Here is an 18,369-nt window from a genome sequence, read left to right on the forward strand (position 1 = left end):
GATTTTGTGGGGATGTTTTAAAAGTCCACGACTGGAAGGTTAAGCCCTTGACAATGTTTCCCCTCTCCACCAAATGCCAAGACATGCACAAGACATAGATAAGTTATGCATTCAAACATCTGTTGGTAACATGTATTTTACTTTTATGATATTTAAAATTACAAGTTGAAGATATGCTAGATTGATTTATATCGTTGAATTAACTTTTCTTGTCAATATAATTGGTAACCGGTTAGATCAATTGATCTTCCAAATGGACATGAAATATATCTGTATGCTTGAGATAGGCCTACTTGATGGATGTTACAACTATCCTTCCTTCATGTGAATAATGAAAATGAATGTATCTTTTAACTATATGTTATTGCCATAATTAGCAATAGGAAAGAAAAAGGATTTTACAGTGCTATTTGATGCCCTGGATGATATTTATCTTTATGATGTAATATTTGATGCCCTAAATGGTAATTGACCTTTCGATAGTGGTATAACTATTTGTGCCCTAAGTGGTATATGTAGACTAACCTGGGTTTTGCAGAGGCTGCCCTAGGTGGAATCCGGTTTTGGAATTTAGGGTATGAAAAACTTAAATCCTCTATTTAGATTATTTGATGATGCCTCTATTTATTAGTTTCAATATTTCAGTTAAACTGATTGAAATTGTTATTCTCTTTTGCATGAACATATAAGACAACTATTTTAACTGCCTTCTCATGAATATGGAAAAGTAATTGTGCTCATCGATATGATAGCTGTTAGCTAAGACCCAGAAAAAGTGGTTGTTACAAAGGTTTTGGAGAAGATGTCAATGTTTTTATTTCTACAATCTTAAAAAGGTTTTCTTGACTTTAATCACTTTATTACATTTGCAGTTTTACTCTGATACCATGTTGGTTTTTGGAGGACCGCTGCAAATGTACTAAGCACTGCTAGTATGGTATGTGTTCCAAATGGCATCAACCTCTAATTTATAATGAGCAAAAGCTATGAAGAGACATGTTTATTCAAGAATTAGATATTAACAAATAATAATGTCTCACATAGTATTATTTAACTACACACATACATACATACATAAATACATACATACATACATACATACATACATATATAACTTCAATTTAGTCTCATGAGTTTATCCAACTGATGCTACCAAACATTAACATTGCCAATCTTCTTTCCTTAGACATCCTTCATGTTGTTATCCCGAAACATGTTGATAAACCTCGTCTCAAGCCTTATAATAGTAAAGGTGATCTTGTGATTCATGTTAGGACTTTCCAAACTATATGTAGTGATTTTGCTCACAACTATAGGCTTATGGCTAAGTTGTTCATGCATACTCTTATAGACAAATTTTTGCAAGGGTATTGCTCTTTACCACCTTTTTCTAAGGATTCATTTCAAACACTTCCCAATGCTTTCATTCAACAATTACAAAACAATATCAGTCCTCAAATTTCTTCGAGTGCTTTGATGCATTATAAGCAAAATGTTAAAGAAAAAGTTAGTGACTTTATTAGTAGATTCAGACATTTGTATGCTCAAATATCTTATCATGTGCTTGGTCATGATAATCAACACATTTTTATGTCTGATTTGCAAAAAGACGTTAGAGATAAGATTCTCCTAACTGAGTATACTTCCTTTTCACATCTATATGTAGTGCTTCACCTCATCAATTACAAATGAGTCAGCTTGAGAGCACTACTCCAATGGCTTTTGTTACTGTTGATAAGAGTAATAACACTGTTCATCGATAAAAGTTCTCTAAGCCTAACATCTACGTCAAAATCAACAAACACAGCTGATGTTCAAGTGGCTATTACATCTCAAGGTTTGGCTAACTTTTCCTTTGTGTATCATTTAATCATAAATACACTACTTTATTTGAGCCTTTGCATCTGGTGATGATGAAGTTGATTAATGCTAACATTCTTAAATGTCCTCCTATCCGTCCTATTGACACTAGCAAACAAATGCTTAAGTCATTTGGTCAAAATGTTTTTTGTCAATACCATCATCAACCTACTCATGATACTAAAAGGTCTTATGCCTTGAAGAATGCTATTCAAGATTTTATTGATTCCAATGCTACATATGTTGATTCTGAGGTTAATATTACAAATAAATTTGACGCAAATTTTACTCAGAATTTACAAAGTTACCCCAACCCCTTGCCTTCACATTCGACAAATATCATTAATCAACCTTCTTCTCCTACTACTAGTATCAGTTACAATGATAAGGTAGAAGAAGCTAATCATGTGGTTAATCATGTTGAGTCTCAACCTCAACCTTAGGTTTTACCTTCACCTGAACCTAAAACTTCGCTTCCTATCATCTTTAATCATTTGGATATGTTTAAAGCACCTAATGGTCCTCTTTACATTACTACTAGAGTAGCTCATATCCCTTCCTGTAGTTTCTTATTGATCCCTCTTCCTCCGTGAATGTTATCACTGAATAGTATCTTTTTAATAAACGGTTGCACAAGGATACCTACAACACATCTAATGTTTGGATTCAAACTTGTAATGGTTTTCTTTATCACCCTCAACTTTCAAGGTTCTATCAATCTTCCTGTGACCAACTTTGATAAGGTTGTACATACTACATTTGTTGTTATCTCCACTTCTAATCGATTTCAAGTTAAGCTTGGTATTTCATGGCTCTTTTCCATTTAAGTTGTAGCTTCTCCTATTCATAAATGCATCAAGTTTTTCATAATGGAGAAGTTGTCACTATTAATCATTATCTTTATAAACCCTCGCATCCTTGAGATTGCATTGTGATAGATTTCTATTGGCCATCTCTCCCTCAAAAAAAAACTAGCCAACTCGATAATATTTATTGATCCTATCAAGCATATAAGGTAGATAAGATTCTTAAGCTTAGCCTTCTTAAGGTTGATCCTCCTATAGTTGTCTTGCCTACCTCACCTATTCCTTCGCCTACCATTCCTCAACCCATAGTCATTCCCACATCGGAACCTATGACAGTTGATCCCAATCCTTCAAGTTTATCTCGTAAAACCAATCGCAATCAACATGCTCGTAAGTGTTGCAAGAACCATCTAGCTAAGGCCAAGGCCCACACTCTTGCTTCTTCAACAACATCTTCATCTCAAGATTTGCCTTCCTTCAATCAACCCATGCTTGAGACTTTGGAGGAAGTTATTTGTAGTAACAACATGCAAATGGATAAACATGATGATTTTGTTTGTATTTCAGATTCTATTAATCTTGATATGGAAGATAGTCTGATGATGATTCTAATGCACATGTTATTGATGAAAAATATGAATATATTGATATGGATTAAGATTTTCCTAACATGCCTTCTACACAGTTAACAGTCACTCCTAGTGATGCACACACTAACTCTCACTAGAGCCCTTCCTTGGATTTAGTTGTGGTACCTATTGCATTGGATATTTTTGTGAGTTGCCCACCTTTCCCTAATGATAAAGACCGAGATAGGGGAGGAGCATGCAACACGCTTGAAGTGGACTTCTCTAGCATGGTAGTCTTTGTGTGTCTATATTGTGTTTTCTCCTTTGTTGTATTCTTTGCTATATGTCTTGACTAGGTTGTTTTAGACGATTCTTGTTGCACTGTTGGCGCAAGATGATAAAGTAATCGAACATGTCGTACACATTCTTCTATTTGTACCTCCCTTCTACTATATGTTGTATGTGTGCTATTGTTCCTACATGTGCCCTTGTGTAGTCTTCTTGGATGCTTGCAACATGATAGAATTGATTCTTTTTGGTCTCCGTGTTGCCAGCCCAAAAAGACGCTTCTTCATCTCTATTATGTACTTTTCCTCCACTATGTTGTAGTTCCACCTCCTTTGGGAAATGATGACATTCCATACTTGATATAATATTACATATTATCTTATGATCATACTAACCCCAAACTTAGTAGATCCTTTCATGCTCTCTTTTTGGCATGTGTTTATTTCCCTTGAAGTGTCTCTCTCGAGAGCATTTCGTAGTGGAAACGTTTCTAGTGGATGCAAGTCGATTCCATTAAAGCTAATGCTCTCGTTAAGGCATTTGCAATCACTTTAACATGGGGGCATACACACGGCTCACCTATGCACACACACTTTGATAGTTTGGATTCCCCTATGGTTAAACTTGCCAGTTTTAGATGTTGAATTTTTTTAGCATAAATCACTAATCAAATGTTCCAAAGTGTGGTAAAGCCATGTAGATCTCCCAACTGCCAATTACACTATCAAATAACATTTCCATCCACATATTATCACTTTCATTTTTATCAACATCATTGATTTTATCCTTTGTGAAACTTAGCTGCAGTTTATTTTCCTAGTCAACTACATCATTTGATGCTCTCAATTACATTTTGATATTAAGGATTTCAGCATATAAATCTTTGTAGATTTTTGGTAAATATAAGGAACTTTCATAACTAGTTTTTCAACTATTTTACTATTTTTAATATGTAATTTATTAATATATCTAATCAATTAGTTAAGAAGAGTATTGTTCTTAAACGTTAATATAGTATCATATCTCTTCCCTTAAATTCCTATATTAATATGGGTAAAGTACTTATTTCCCTTTTCCACATTTCCTTTTTATCTCCAAAATATTGTTTTAGTTGTTTTTTCTCTTTTGCTCGAATGGTTTGGAACAAAATTTCTCTTCCTAATGAGTCTCATTCAGCCATGGGCCAAAATAATATTTAGCCTGGTTAGTGACAACAAATTAAATCATGCCACGAGTCCAATCTCTAGGAGCACTCTTCATGAGCTTATTAGAAGGCAAGCTAACGGGAGAAAAGCCTAAAGTAGCAGCTACAAGTAGTTTAGTGGTGCACACCATCACAAAAGTCCTTAAATTATGCCACTTGAATAAAGATCAATAGTGTACACTAGTTATGATTTCTACCAGATCTAGATTTCCTTGGCATATTGTTGTGTACGTTGCACATCACCAGTCCTTAAATAGCTACTGTATGATGGCAATAGCTTAAATATTGTTCCTTGTCCAATCGAAGAAAATACCCAATTCAGAAAAGAGAAACTGTCTTATTGGGGTACACAATATTCATGCCAACACTCAAGTATGTGATCATGTTTTTCTGCACGAGCATGTTTTTTTAAAATAAAATTCAATCTTTCTATAGTGCCAATAGTTCTAGATGGTGCTCTCATGATGGTTATAAACTCCATAGAAGTAAATCAAAGAACTGAAAGTTGAAATGGATTCCAATTTCCCAATGACAAAACAATACATAAAATAAATTCAAGGTACAGTTTCTCAGCTAATCAATATAAATGTAGTCCCAAAAAGACATTAACAGTTTCTTTTCTAAAGATAACCATTTAGTTAGAAGACCACAACTAATGTAAATGAAGCACAGAAAGCACTAACTATTTTCACTCGACAAAATACCTGAAATGCAATACAGACATCTTTGTCTCATGTTGAAAGAGACCAAAAGCTATTACTGGCCGCTTTCTATAACCATGCAATAGCTTTTTGATTATATCAATAGGAACTCCTTTAATGTGAAGCTGAACATAAGCACCGACACTAGCACAACCATCCAACCTTCCACTATCAATTTCTTTTGCTTTTGCCAACACGTGCTTTTGTGTTCTCGCAAAGTTGTCAAATGCAAATATACGAGCATACTCTTCAGGCAAAGACTCCTGCCAATGTCATCATACCTCATGTAAATAACATTAATCTTTTTAAATAAAAAAATGGCTTAAGCAATGTTTTGCAACACTAACCTTTGGGTCCCAACTTGAGGTTCGAAAAGATTTCAAACCTCTATACCTTGCAAACCTTTCCCGAGCTGGAACATCCATTGGTGTGTCCACTTCATCTGGAAATTCTGCATTAATAATACAAAAAATTATAGTTTGCAAAACAGAACAACTGCATATTGCAAGACTTAAAAAAATCCAAATAATGAAAAAAAAAACTCCAAAAAAAAAACTGAAAAATAAAAACAAAATTATTTGTGTCATTATAAAGATATGCTATGTCTATTGCACTTCTAACGTTAGAATGGAGTAAGAAATAAAGAAACTATATTAATGTCGGCATGTGAACAGAAGTATGTCACTGGGACACAAGAAAGCAGCAGCTTATAATAGAAACTTCTAGAAAGAATAACTTTGAAGGGCCCCATGGAGATGAGAAACAAAAGAAAATAAGTGAAGATACATCATAACTAAATAAACTAGAATTCCAAGAACTTCTAGGACTTACCTGGATTAAATAAGCCTCAATGTATGTGACATCAAACAAGTCTACGAGACTCGGTAAACAAGTACTTGCCAAACTCACCATAATGGGCAAGCCCAATGAGAAGGATCAAACACTACCGGCAAAATTAAAACATAAGAAAACAACAAAAACAAAACAAGATCACTATATGCTTGTGATTAATATTTGTCTTATTACACTAAAAAAGGCTTCATTTCATTTCAAGTCAAAGGTGAAGGATAAAATAGAATTTTGAGCCAAATTTGGATTGTATTGAGGCCAAAACAAGAAGGATATTGACCGAAAATGGATGGCTGAATCACATTTGGTAGGTTTTGTACCTATTCTTGTACATCTAAAGAAGTCTTCAAAGGATTGGAATGATCTCACCATTGATTTCAAATAAGAATAAAGATGTGAGATTGTATTTTGAACCTTTTTTGTTTTTTAACAAAAATTTCATTTTTCTTTTACACTTCTTATTCTACTTTGTTTAGTGGACCAAAGAACAAATCATGTGTGTTTATTTTTTATTTTTAAAATAGTTTTGTAGTTGCATACCCTAGTTACCGGATTCGTACCCTGGAGGCCGGATACGGATTAGTCCAGTTTTTGTAAAATTAAATTTTCTTCTTATTATTATTTTCTTTATAATCGTAATGACTCTGATTCGTAGATTCATACTAGAATCATAGATTCCTACTATTAAATGATTTATTGTCATGTCCCTTCCTCCGTGCTAGTGTCGGCGCCGGGTTAATCTATCTCCACATCCGGATAGATTAACGGCATCATCAATCAGGATGCTTACCAATCACACGGAGAGTTTTATTTAAAAGTTTACCTGATATTAATTTAAAGGGTTCATTTATAAAGTCACTTTATGTTTATAAAGTTCTTTACTTTATAAAGTGACTTAAGTCACTACAAGACGAAAATGTAGTTTTATCCCACATCTCTCGTGCCAACTTCTTTCCCTCACTTCGAGGTTATAAAAAGGAGAGCCTACATTGGGATTGGCACCATGAAGAATGATAATAATTATTCGGATGAACTTCTGGTTGCTTGAATGTGACTGGGCCATCTTAAGGACGAAAACCCTTAAGAGTATTGGTAGTTTTTGGACGTAGCCCCATAAACTGCCACCTTTGCATTAGTGAAGAATCACAGTTGTGCAGTTGCCAGGCGATTCAAATGAAATTTTATTGGTAAAGGAGGCATGACTGTTAGCAGCAGGCGTAAAGTAAGTTTTCTTGTTTGTATGCGAGTTTGATTTTATCTTTGGCAAATAAGTTCATTGGATTGGAAAGCTATATCAACGTGGAAGAGCAGTAGCAGGTTGATATTCACAGTTTGGTAGTACTGACCAGTCGGGGGGGCAAGAAAGAAAAAAAAACATTACTGGAGTCCCAGTCGACAGTGTGCAGTTTCGGTATCTTTGTTTGGGCGTGTATCTGTGTTTCCGCAGGGTTGAGGGGCACTGCTGTTGTCACGTCAGAGACTAGTATCTATTCCGCTGTAATACCAAGTATCGATTCCGCACAGCAACACGGGCGAGGGTCGATTTTGAAGTAGCATTCACAGGCTACGTTTTCCATTCCCAGTCGCGCCTGGATAAGTTGCAAGTGAGCTCCACTGGGTTACACATTCAACAACATATTAACCAGTATTCGGGCCCAGTATAGCAGATGTATTTGGATTGAAAGTCGCGCAACCAGTAGTATCTTCATAGCGGCCAGACTGGGTATAAGCGAGGGCCGACAGTGACCACCTGGGCGTCATCAGTCCTTGACGGGTTCACCATTCAAATCGGGTCTGTCACTCTAGCATTGTTATATTTATTTACAAATGCTCTAATCTGCACTTGTCGGCTTAGGAAGTTTTTTTTTTTTTACTGTTATGGTTGAAGCTGTATTATCATTTTCTGAGCTCTTCTACTGGTCATTTGGCTTATAAATTCTGGACCACCGACTGTTGCACTCCATCTCTAGCACAACTTCTACAGGAGTTATTTTATAATGAATAGCGTTACCTTGCTTAAGGAAGAGTTTTGATGGTAAACATTTGACAAAATGTCTTCAGTTTAGACCCACACTGTTAAATCTGAACTAACTGAGTCTATGACAGGTTATTAGTTTGGTTATTAATTTTCTCTTCATAATGTTATTCTGAACTGAAACTCGCAAGTTACCTGTTATTTATATTATTTTTGGTGTGAGAAACTAGTACAGTATTGGCAGAAATAATATGTCTTTTATAGTATCCGGTTATCAGACAACTGTTTGCTAAAATGTCTGTAGTTCAAGATTAACATATTGTGATCAGTTCCAGACAAGTATATTACATTTATTTTTAGAATTATGTATATTTCTCTTTTTTTTTTTTGTATATTTACTATATATATAAACACACACACACACAAATCCTTCCGAATCATAATAGGAAAAAAATTCACAAATCCACAAATCTGATTCACGTGCCCGAACCGTATTCGTATCCTGAATCGGCAACTAAGTTGCATACCCTAAATTTTTTATATTAGTTTAATTATAAACCATAAATGTTAACTTTTTTTCCATTTACATGTTATTGCAGCATTATTTAGATTTATAAATCGCCTTTATCACAATTCACAATGTCTCAACCCTCTGTTAAAAGGGACCCTGGTTCAAAACGTATACCGTTTGGCAGCAAGTAAGGCAGAAGAACGACTTTACGTCCATTACAACTTGTGCCTTCTTACTCGTTGACCAGATAAATACAAGGAAGAGAGCATGAAGTTGTGGGATTTAGATCCAAAGAAAACTGGTTTGGCTTTCTTGTAGGCCTATATGACCTTGCATCAAACAATTACAGCCTATCTAAGGGGCTTTAAAACACGAAGAGAAACAAGTTGACCCAAAAGTGCTTCAATGACCTCCTCAGGAAAAACATTAGTTAGAACCTAAGTCAAAGCATTCATCAAATTTCAACCAAGAAATTTGAATTTTGGCACACTTTTGTCCTTGCCGAACTTCATCCAGATTTTATGATATTTAATATAAGATTGTTTTGTTCTAATGAAACAATTAGTTAGTTTGTTAAATTATTCAGGAATGTTAAACTATTTTGACAATTTTGTGGATATATTACCTATATTTAAAATAAATAAATTCATATAAGGCCAGTTTAATTTCAAATTTATTTCAAATTTTCTCTTGCCAAACTTCATCTGAATTTTATGATCACCGAACTTGAATTTGAACCTTGTGACTTAGGTTAGAACTGTACAAAGCCTAAATTAGGAAAAACAATAGCTAGAACTGTATAAGTGCAATAAGGACTTCTGTTACACATTTGATAACATCATTCAGATTTGAAATAACTGGATAATATATCACAATTTAAAAAAGAAATGAGGTAATGTAGTGCAAAAATAATAAAAATGTATCATGGTATGGGGAAAGAAGGCGATATGGCATAAAATAGGTTATCATGTGGTTTTCTTCTTTGTGCATGCATCTTTATGTTCGTATAAGTTGTCATCAGAAATGAACTATGAAGAAAAGAAAAATGATAGTCAGAGATTCTCAAAATACCAACAATGCTATAGTATTACCCTCATCTTGTGCATGTGCTTCCTTCAGCCTTTGGATTTCAGCTTGCACTTCCTCCTGGTTAAAGTTATCATCATCCTACAAAACATGATGCAAATGTACAGCTAAGCATAGAGTTCAAAGATTAAAATACAATTAATATGGGCACTCGAACTTTTCACTAGCAACACATTTTCACTTACGACCATAAAGTCAGTCTGTGTCTCTTCATCATAATCTCTTAAAGAAAACGAGATAGATTTGTGATCTCCTGCAACAGAAGCATTTTCAAGATTGTCGCTTTCTTCATGACAATCATCATTTTGATCCTCGTTGCACAGCTCCATGCCATCCTCAAGTTCACTTTCATCACCAGTGTCATTTTCATCATCAGTTTCTTCCACAATCCAAGCAGCCTGCAGACCCACAACTACAAATTATATTAAAATCTTACTGTAAGCCTTATCTAGTATCTCCGATGGATCATAAAATGCCAGGGATAGTAATTACAATAACAGCAAACAAGTCTGACCTGATAGTCTGACATGCCCCGTGGAAGAGTCCTCTTCTTCAATTTCTTTTGCTTAGTACTCTTATCAGCTTCAGCTAACTCTTCTTTTGTTGGCCATGTCTGCTTGGAAGAAAACCACCATAAAAAACATCATTGAAAGGATAAAACAATAGCAACAAATATTAATTCTAATGAAACTATGTTGTACAGTTTGAAGCTTCAATCCATTTTTATTGATATTTAATAAATAGTGGATAACAAAACCATTACAATATGCAATTATGATGACTGAAGAAAAATGGCGATTTATATTTTCTAGATACCATTGTGACAAAGTTATTGTAAATGGCTTAATACTTGATGCATCCTGAAAATCTCTACAAGTCCTTATATTTCTGTGGCTATATGTATATGCATATGTACTACGTATTCCTAAATTAATTTTTTGGAGGGGTGTAATCTGTACAATCCTAATTGTGGGGAGAGATGAATATTCGACCAGGTAGCTTTCAGTTATACCAGTCTTTACTTTCATTTCAGTTTCATTGTAGCCTCACTGTGACTGCCTGAAAAAAAGTTAGGCTGTAATGTGACATTCTGTTGTACAAAATTATAAGTTTGATTGCTTTACTTCCCATTCTTCCTCCAACTTATAGTTTACAAACAAAAAGAGGTCTTTGAAAGAAAAGAATATGGGTAAGAGATGATATTGGAACTCCTATGTTAAACTGGCTCTTGTATGCATTTATTTCCCTGTTTCTGACATTTTGCCTTTTGCATTGTGGATACGATGTTCTCTGATGGTTCAATGGTATTGAGAGAGAAAGTTATTGCTTCAGGCATAAGATATATGAAAATAAAAGAGTTGGATGCTGGTTCTCTAACAAGCACAATTAGGTTTTTTCCTTTTTCGTCACCAATCTGCATGGCAGAGAATTATTTTCATTCTAGACAGCAAAGTCCGAACTGAATTTTGTTATTCTATCTTGCATTCAATAGTTGACATGAATTATGAGTCAACAGAAGGGAAAATCCTGAGAATTTGAATAATGAAGAATAATAACAGGTTATGGCATGATATTTGTTACAGATTTATTTAGATTGATTTAAAGACATTGTAATCTCGTCACCACACTTAGATTTCAGCAATCAACAGAATAATGGTTAATTATTGTATTCGTGTGAAACTGGAGATAGAAGGGTATAATCAATTGGGTATTTCCCAGTCCCATGTTTTGTAATATTTATGGATTCTGTAGGATTGATATTGAAATGATGTCTGCTGGTTTCTTCAGCTCTCTGTTGTCAGTTCAGTTTTACTGTGCTCCTCTTTACGAAATAGATTTCTGAGATCTAGTTCTCATATCAGAATGAAGGAAAGAAATAAAGATACAACAGCTTCGTACATGGGAAACTGTTCCATTCTTTTTATCTGAAACCATGTTTGTCTGTGGACAACAGATCTATCCCAATTCAGGAGGATAGCATTGTAATCAACACTCAAATGTTAAAGGTTACAATTCTTGTTCAGGCAAACTACTTACTTTAAGTTTGGCCCAGGTTTGTTATTTGAATGGGTGTATGTAAGACGTTTTGGCCTCCTTCAATCTTCCATTGAAGATCTGGGGAAATTTGTCAGTGTGACTGTGAACAGTATAAAAGAACCCAAGTATTGGACAGGGCAACATTTTCTTGGGTGTGGGTTGCCTTAGCCTCGGTCATCTTTAGCAAAATAGTCAACCGCATTTTCAACAAAACAAATGGTCAAACTTATAAGCTATATAGCCTGTTAAAAATTTCCATTTATAAAATTTTGCAAAATATGTAATTATAAAAATAATCCAACAAAATTGTTTATATATGTATTTCAGATTTTTTATTCAAAGAATAAATAAAATTGCTCTGTCCAAATTTTAAACTATGTTCCAATTTATCCCTGAAGCAGAGTCTAGAAATTAGGCTTGAAACATAGAGAAACATTAGATAGATAAACACAATTGTTATCCAAACTGATGTTTTGAAATGAATTACCATGGAAATAATCTCAAAAAATAAAGTCCCTAGAAAATTTTTTTACAGTTCATTTCTAGTATATAATATAATTTTAAATTTTAAACAAAAAAGCAATCAAATCTTGTTGTGTGTAAGGCTCCGACATTGAAGAAAGGGATGAGGCTGGCATCCTGCCCCAAGCCAATTTGGCAGAATGGATACCTCTTATTCCTTGGCTCTTAGCCAAAGAAGTTCAAGTATTGACCAGAAAAATGAAGGAGAAGTAAGGAAGTTCATAGTTTACAAATAAAAAATTTAAAATGCTAAACCAAAGACAACCCAATACAGGCCTTCAAAATTATTATTTACTGCATTCAACTAAATTAAGACACTTTGAAGCTTTCAATTCTAATAAAAAGTAATTATCACATTCCTAAATAACTTTTTAAAAAATCATCCAAAATCTAAATCCAGCCCCAAAAATATATTTTTTTGTAATTGCAACAAACATAAAGGGCATCTCTTTGCTAAGTCACAAGGTTCACCGAAATTCATACTTGAAGTTTGAAAATTGGTGAACATTAAAAAAACCTGTAAAACTAGATGGAATTAACCTTTAAGTTTGTATGGATAAAAGCCAATTAGGGCAGTCAAGGGCTGAGTAGGGATAAAATATTTTTTCAACTAGGACAGTTTATTTTGAACGTGACTGGAGCATCAGTAGGCAGGTGTGACAGCATCGACTTCAAATTGCATTTTCTAGATGTCATACTGCAAAAAATTGTCTCCCACCCATAGTTCCAAGAATCATGGTGATGCATGCGATTCACGAGATTTGTCGATTCGATTCACGCCAGACGATTTTTTGTGAATCGGTGAATCGAAACAGCGATAAAGGGTTTATGAAATAAGTTACTAAATTTCAAGGGTTTTTTTAATTTGCTGATTTGTAGCCGATTCGATTCCAATTCATGGCCGATTCACGATTTGATTCGGCTGCCGATTTCAATCCGATTCCGATTCTTGTTACTTTGCTCCCACTGACTGTCAACTTGCAAAAATTGCTCAACTTCAGCCACAGATCATCTAGATTAATTATTATGCATTTTATGATGATTAATTTTGTTTTGTTTTTTTGTTTTTTTATTGGTAAGAGGTCAAAGCCAAGATTAATTATATTGCATTTTGATTAATTAATATTATTTATTTAACTTTTGAGTAGATTTGAAACCAAGACCTCCCAGATAAGAGGCTCACAGTTTATTGTTGTGTTGTGGGCTCTTGCCTAATAAAAATTTATTTCTTAATGGAAATTTATAAAAACTAAATAATTTTTTATTTACATTAAATTATTTTTTAATTAAATTTTGTACGTTGAAGTTTTATATATATATATATCATAGTAACGAGAATCGCCCAAAAATCGCCTAAATCGGTGATTCCGCGACTAGATTCATGTTGTGCGATTTTTTTTGCATCGTGCATCGATATCGCCGATTTTTGGGCCATGAATCGCCTGAATCGCCATGGAAAAATCGCCAAAATCGCCTTTAAAAATCGGGTATGAATCGCCTGCGGCATGTAAAAAGGGAAGTTGAAATTTAAAAAAAAATCACTTGTTTTTTTTACTTTGTTTTTTACCTATTCTCTTTGTTATGACCCTAAAGGGCCTTCTATTTGTTAAGCATGAGTAGAAGAGAGGAAAAGTGAGAGAGAAGAGAAAAGAAAAACCATAGGTTTCCAACCAGCAACAAGGAAGAGCACCAAAGAGATCAGCAGGCCATTTGGGGAGCCCATCAATTGCTTTGGGAGCATTAAGGAGCCAATATCAACACTCCTCAACTCATTTGCAAGAGGTAAGTACTTATTTTTTTCTTACATGTTAGTGTATTATGCATTTTTTGTTAAATTTTTAGTGTATTATGCGTTTTTTGTTAAATTTCTATAGTTTTCAATAATTTTAGTGTAAATCTTGAATGTTCTTTATTTTTACTAAGTTGCAAGCTAGGGTTTGTTGTTTTCTATCTTTTATTAGCTTCAAACTTTGATATTTTACATAAAAAAAATTATTGCAGCAGCCTTTGCTCTCATTTTCGCAAATTCCAATGGGTAAAAAAGATGAATGTTGGAAATATCATGAAAAGTTTCCTGGAAGAACCAAATATCAAACGAAATGCATGTTTTGTAAAGAAAAAATAACTTCCGGGGGTATTTATAGATTGAAATTCCACATTGCTGCTATATCTGGACACGATGTTACAGTTTGCACTCACCAAACTCCTAAGGCAAAACGCACTTGCTTAATGGCATTAGGAAAAATTGAAAAAGACAAAGCAAATAGGAAAATGCAAGTTGAAGGGTTAAGGGATATTGGCTCCCATGTTCCCGCATCCACATCTGCATCAGCATCAGCTTCCGCATCCGTAGGTTGTGTTGGAGAGGGTTCTTCTAGGCCTCCTTTTTATCCTAGTTCTTCTGCTCGTGCTAGTGCTAGTGCTAGTGCTAGTCGGTCACATACTGAGACAGAGTCCCACACCAACCTATTGCAGCCTAGAGTGCGGAAAAACAAAATGGATAGTTACTTTGTGCCCCGCACTACTCCTGGTTCCCAACCCACGCTTGAGGGCATGGGTTTGAACAAGGAGATTCACGATGCTGCTAGAAAGGAGATATGCAAATTTTGGTATTTTTGCAACATTCCATTTATTGCAGCCAGGTAATTGATTCTTTTTTCTTTGTTTTCTTTAAAGTTAAAATTAAAAGTAAAAGTAAAACTTTAATTATATCTACTTGTTTTATAATTTGAGTCTTTGACATCTAAACTTTTATTTGTGACAAGGCTCCTTATTGGCAGAATATGATAGATGCGGTTGCTATTTGTGGTCCGGGGTTTAAAACCCCAACTGAGGCTGAGTTGAGCAGATACCTCCTGGATGAGATGGTAGAGGACATGAGGGTTGACCTCAAGGAGAACCGAAAGGAATGGATTGCAAAGGGTTGCACCATCATGACTGATGGTTGGACCGATAGGAGGAATAGAACACTCCTCAATTTTCTTGTATCCTATGGAGGTGATTGATCATTCTACTTTCCTACATACATAATTGTAAATTTTGATTTGTTGAATGTTAATTCGTTAATGATCCATTTAATATTATAATTCGTTGTTTTGTTATTTGAAGGATATACCATATTCATAAAATCCATTGATGCTTCCGCACATGTGAAAAATGCCACATATTTATGTGAGGCTATTGAGGAAGTTATAGCAGAGGTGGGGGAACAAAATGTGATCCAGGTGGTGACGGATAATGCAGCAAATTATGTTGCAGCAGGTAAACTTTTAACTTTTCAAGTTTTGAAAATAAATTTATTTGAATTTTGAAATTTGAGTTTCTAATTGACTTAAAATTGTTGTAGGTTAACTTTTGATGGAGAGGCACCCCACCATATTTTGGTCCCCTTGTGCAGCACACCGCATTGACCTCATGTTGGAGGAAATTGGCAAACTTGAGTTTGTCAAGTCATGTGTGGAAAGGGCAAAAAACATATGCAAATTCATTTATAATCATGCATTTGTCCTTAGCACAATGAGGAAGTACACAGGAGACAAGGAGTTAGCTCGCCCAGGTATCACGAGGTTTGCCTCGAATTTCATCACCTTGCAGTCCTTGTTGACATCAAGGGATGGACTGAGGAGCATGTTTGTTGGGCAGGAGTGGATTTGCTCTTCCTAAGCTACGACCACTGTAGGGTTAGATGTGGCGGATTGCATATTTGATGAGGATGGTTTTTGGAAACCCGCTAGAGAAATCCTTAAGGTAAATTTATTGCAATTTAACATTTAATATTTTGCTTTTACTTTAAGTTATATTATTTTATATTTAAGTTTTGACTCAAATTTTTCGTTTTACTTTATATGTAGGTCACTGAGCCCCTTGTAGCTTTGCTACGAACTGCTGATGGGGAGAAGCCCTCTATGGGCTACATTTATGAGGGCATGGATAGGGTCAAGGAGGCCATCAAAGCCCAATATGCAGGAGTGCAGGAGAGGTATGGCCCTATTTGGGACATCATCGATAGGAGATGGCAGAATCAGCTCCATCGACCCATCCACGCAGCAGCTTACTATCTGAATCCGGCATTTCGTTTCCGTCCTGAGTTCAAGGCGGATGTGGAGGTTCTCACTGGCTTATACACAGTGATTCAAAGATTGAGTAGCGATGAAATAGCGATGCTACGATTGTTGAGCTAGACCAATTCAACAATAAGGAGGGGCCACTTTTCTCTGGCAAGATGGCCATAAATGCTCAGACAACACTACAGCCAGGTAAAAATTAAATAATAAATTCAATGTTCACGAATCTAGATTCTAAACTTAAAGTTGATTATATAATGCACTAATTTTAGAGTTGTAATTTCTAAATGAGACTAATTGTTTTTGTTTTTTCCTTATTTCAGATAGATGGTGGCAAATGTTTGGGGCCACAACCCCAAACCTTCAAAAAATTGCCATCCGCATTCTAAGTCAGCCGAGCAGCGCTTCTAGATGTGAGCGCAGTTGGTCCATGTTTGAGCACATCCACTCGAAGAGGAGAAACAGGTTGACAGTGCAAAGGTTGAATGATCTTGTCTTTGTTCATTACAACCTTCGTCTTAGGATTAGACAGATTTTGGGCGCTGACTCCTCTCCAATCATTCTGGAGGAGATTGATCCAGAATCAGAGTGGATCACAGAAACTGTGGACCCAGTCTTCACTGAGGAAGACCGCGCGTGGGTTGACCATGTGGATGTAGAGGTTGAGGCTGTGGCCAGGGCAAAGGAGGCAGCTAGAGCACGTTCAAGCATTGGTAGACGCACACGCGCACGCACAGACGCAAGCCCTAGCGACGTTATTTGTGAGCCCATTGCCCATGCAAGGGACATGGCTCGGTGGTCCTCTAGGGCCTACCTTACATGCCTTTCTCATAGGCAAACTGGATACTCAGAGGCTGAGGTTGAGGCTGCAGCAAAGCTAGAGGATGATGATGAGGATGATGAGGCTTGAGCTGGAGCCTTGTTTTTATATTTTGTTTACACTGTATAGATATTGATAGTGATACTGAATCACTGATAAACATATGTTTCAAACTTTCATGGATCCTCATCTTATATTTATACATACATTTATGATTTGATGTCTAATAGATCTTCATGATTTCATTTTACTGATTCTATGATTTGAATCATTATGATCATTTGATTTTTATTTACTTCAGCTAGCCTACAATTTACATTTTAGTACATAATGATAACATAGTTACGTATGTGATGGATTTTATGTTTCATGTTTATGTATGTTAGATTCTATTTGATGATGTTATAGTGTTTTTAAGTTATATTCAATAAAGGGTGCATGAAATAAGTCTTAAATTGTTAAAATCTTTACATTTAAAGGGTTTTTTCAAATTTGCCGATTCACCCTCGATTCACGATTCGATTCGGCCGTGCCAATTCCAATACGATTCCAATTCATGTTACTATGATATATATATATATATGTTTGATCGGTAAATGACCGAAGCCTTCTATTATATTATATTAATAAAATTGAAATGGTTACAAGAGTTTCTCTATTCTGACAGGCACTGGTAGGAAAGAATGGAGCAAGAAAACCTCCAGTCTTGCCTGGGACCAAAGTCCTATATCATACATAAGTAAAAGGGGCATACCCCAATGTAAAATAATCAGACGGGATGACATGATAATTACAAAAGGATATGCTTGAAAGATTTGATCTTTTTCATCCATCTGAGCTTCGGATGCTGCATAATATGAGTTAAGCTATACGTCCTGATATCTATATGACACCACAGATTAAACATCAAGTTACGTTAATCATTCGTAAAAACATGATTTAGCATATATCATAATGTGTTAGTGCATTAAAGAATTTGAAGGAAGCATAACCCAGCAAAATAACAGTTGAAGATTAGAGCTCGAAACACTCCAAAATACCAAAGATTAGAGTGTAAGCTATATCATTAAGAGTAGA

At 35.1% G+C, this 18,369-nt stretch overlaps 1 protein-coding gene across 8 annotated transcripts in view; it reads right to left on the minus strand.

The window, feature by feature from the left end:
* Window positions 1-18,369, minus strand: part of LOC149556326 (uncharacterized) — a 205,906-nt gene that overhangs the window by 55,350 nt on the left and 132,187 nt on the right. For 6 of the 8 annotated variants that reach the window (XM_089830577.1, XM_089830579.1, XM_089830576.1 and 3 more), the window contains 5 exons: window positions 10,364-10,462; window positions 10,035-10,247; window positions 9,855-9,930; window positions 5,776-5,879; window positions 5,432-5,691 (listed from right to left, as the gene is read on the minus strand). In XM_089830577.1, coding sequence (XP_089686703.1) covers window positions 5,432-5,691; window positions 5,776-5,879; window positions 9,855-9,930; window positions 10,035-10,247; window positions 10,364-10,462 — 752 coding nt within the window. The remainder of the gene's footprint in view (window positions 1-5,431; window positions 5,692-5,775; window positions 5,880-9,854; window positions 9,931-10,034; window positions 10,248-10,363; window positions 10,463-18,369) is intronic. The other 2 variants (XM_089830583.1, XM_089830582.1) reach the window with 1 other exon arrangement.

This window comes from Cupressus sempervirens, chromosome 5 (assembly GCF_028749045.1).
Source record: "Cupressus sempervirens isolate cs-2001-9-10 chromosome 5, ASM2874904v1, whole genome shotgun sequence".
Lineage (NCBI taxonomy): Eukaryota > Viridiplantae > Streptophyta > Pinopsida > Cupressales > Cupressaceae > Cupressus > Cupressus sempervirens.